This window comes from Montipora foliosa, chromosome 5 (genome assembly GCF_036669935.1).
Source record: "Montipora foliosa isolate CH-2021 chromosome 5, ASM3666993v2, whole genome shotgun sequence".
NCBI classification, from domain to species: Eukaryota; Metazoa; Cnidaria; class Anthozoa; order Scleractinia; family Acroporidae; genus Montipora; species Montipora foliosa.
This window is the reverse complement of record NC_090873.1, coordinates 25,045,139-25,047,638: the sequence shown is the minus strand read 5'-3', so window position 1 is coordinate 25,047,638 and position 2,500 is coordinate 25,045,139. Positions and strand designations below refer to the sequence as shown.

At 39.2% G+C, this 2,500-nt stretch overlaps 2 protein-coding genes across 3 annotated transcripts in view; both read left to right on the top strand.

Annotated features, from left to right (window-relative positions):
- The window catches only part of LOC138003796 (adenosine deaminase-like), a 23,062-nt gene extending 22,417 nt beyond the window's left edge, over positions 1–645 (top strand). The window contains exon 10 of the mRNA XM_068850036.1: positions 488–645. Within this exon, the coding sequence (XP_068706137.1) occupies positions 488–577 (90 nt within the window). The 3' untranslated portion in view covers positions 578–645. The remainder of the gene's footprint in view (positions 1–487) is intronic.
- Positions 646–1,683: 1,038 nt separating this feature from the next.
- The window catches only part of LOC138003795 (doublecortin domain-containing protein 2-like), a 21,968-nt gene continuing 21,151 nt past the window's right edge, over positions 1,684–2,500 (top strand). The window contains exons 1-2 of one of the 2 annotated variants that reach the window (XM_068850033.1): positions 1,684–2,091; positions 2,281–2,335. In XM_068850033.1, coding sequence (XP_068706134.1) covers positions 1,823–2,091; positions 2,281–2,335 — 324 coding nt within the window. In that variant the 5' untranslated portion in view covers positions 1,684–1,822. The remainder of the gene's footprint in view (positions 2,092–2,280; positions 2,336–2,500) is intronic. The other variant, XM_068850034.1, reaches the window with a different exon arrangement.

The window sequence follows — 2,500 nt, the reverse complement described above, 5'->3', positions numbered from 1 at the left end:
CATCTCTAATTTTGAGGCTGCTTCCCCTCAAAAGCATCAAACTTGGACAGATGGCCAATCTCGAGGTTATCTTTCATGCGACGGTGTCAATCTATCGATTGGTTCAAATTTGAAACTCTCCCCAGTTCCCTGCGCAATTGACCCACGCAAGGTCACCGGCAGCCTCGCAGCCATTCATAGGCTAGGTCACTGAGCAAACAACTGTAAAATTCTTTGATGAAGTTGCAAACTGCCAGAACTGCAAAGGTTTTCTGAATATAGGCAGTCATTAGCCAGTCAAGGCAGTTGATATTTTAACGTAGTCAGACCCCTTTTCTCATCAGCTCGACTGTGGGATAATTCGAGCTTCGTTTAATTAAGGTCTGCTTATCATAACCAATCAAGATCGCCAACCCAAACGAACCTTTGCCAGTACATTTTAGCTCGTTTCCTAAAGCTTGCGTAGTCTCATCAACCATTTAGATTTCTTATTATTAATTTTTTTCAGACATTTAATGCGGCTAGAGCCTCCTTTCTTCCTGAGGACGAGAAACAAGAACTCATTCACCAATTAAAAATTGTACATGGAATATATTGAATTTTAGTATGGAATGTATATTTTAAATAAAAAGGGGTTATTGTTTAAAATTTTATCATGTTTTATTGTTCTTACGTAACCAAGTACACTGATGCGTTGTTGAAAATTGATTGCTTTCAAACACCTGGGGTTTTATTGCTTTATTCCTTCCAATTTGGATGTTCCCCCGAGGTTTGCATGAACGGGAAATGTATTGCAATGAGACTGCTGGATAATTAAACATGTTAATTTTTAACGAAGGGCCTCGCAGCGGAAGTGAAATTCCCTTCTGTGAAGAGAGAAATTAAGTGCACTCAAAGAAGTTCCCCCCTAGGTTAGGTCGATGATCCTCTGGCTTGGATCATTTTGCAGCTGGAAGACCCCGCTGAGACACTTGAATATAGTAAATAAAAAGACAGTTAAACAAAAAGCGGAATCAGCTAACTGAAAAACAAATAAAATTTATGCAGCAGTTTATGAAAGGGGATGATAAGCAAATAGGTGTCAGTAGCCCGCGGCTCGCTACGCCAATCGATTATAACGAAATGCAGATTCTTAGAGAAGATATCACCATATCCAGGGTCGACCGTCATTATCGATTTTAAAAACAAGATGGGTCTCTTTGTGCAGGACAGAAAGTTCTCTATAGCATTAAAAGCTTGTCTCCGAGAGTTTCGTTCCGTAAGCTCCGTTTATCTGTATCAGGCCTTTTTCGAAAAGGAGTTTGCCTCGAAATGAGGCTTGCTTCTCCGGCAATGTTCTTTTTATTTGTCTAAAGATGATTACTTATTTGATTCTTCTGACAGCAAAAGGTGAATCGTGGCTACAAATGCGGCTTTAGCAAACAAAACGAAGAATCAAAAGATAATTTGATACAAATTGATCGGCGTGGCCTTTGAACTCCCCAATGGCCTGATACTTACAGGACCGATTTAATAGCTCCTTTGATTATTAAAAAAAGAGGTGTGTGTCCACTTTTGCTTCGATAAATCTTATTTCTAAAACACTTTTTCAAGTGAGCAGCGAATAGGATCAGAGCGGCTTACGCGAATAATTAACTCATTAAATAACTGTTCAAACAATTGGTTACTATGTACGTCACTATGGTAAATAAATCAGAAAAAAGTACATCCCATAATGATTGCATAGTGAACGAGTTTCCCAACACGAAACCTAGTAGCTCGAGTTTCGAAGCCGAAAACATTCGTTTTACTAGCGTTAGGCGTGAACTGGAAGTTTTCAGGGAAAGAAAACAAGCGAAAGAGCATGGCTGCTCATGAAAGGGGGCTAAATGTGATGGGAAAACCTGTTTTTCTTCTCCTCAATGGAGACAGCTACACGAAGAAAAGACTGGTTGTCAACCAGAGACAAATGCCAAATTTTGACTGTCTTCTCGACGCGGCTGCAAAGAGGTTTCACATGCCAGCTCGAGAAATACGAACCCCTGGAGGCAGACATCGCATAAGAAAACTTGATGATCTTCAAAGGGACTGTAGTTACGTTGTTGTTGGTAATGAGCCGTTTAAGAAAATCGAGTAAGTTTAAGCCTATAACCTAATAGCAGTAAGTTTAAGCCTATAACCTAATAGCAGTACGTAAAAGCACTTGCAGTTTGAACGTAAGCTTAATTTTGTGAGACTTCGACAAACAAACCAAAGTGTGTTCTTTGATCTATGACGCTGAAAATTTATTCTTAATATTGCTCAAATTTTGTTTGTTGATAGATACGACGGCAAAGGACTCAAACCACCTCGGTTTGGAACAGTAAAGCTCCCGGACGTAAGCTTGATCTCAAATTTTACATGTTTGTTAATGGTAAAATATATACTGAGCTTTGTAAGTAGATATGAACTCTGTATAATAAACCAATATTTGACCTCGGCAAGACCTTGTAGCGATATTAAAAACGGCCGGTTTTTGTAGTCGAGTGAATTTCGCAAGTTT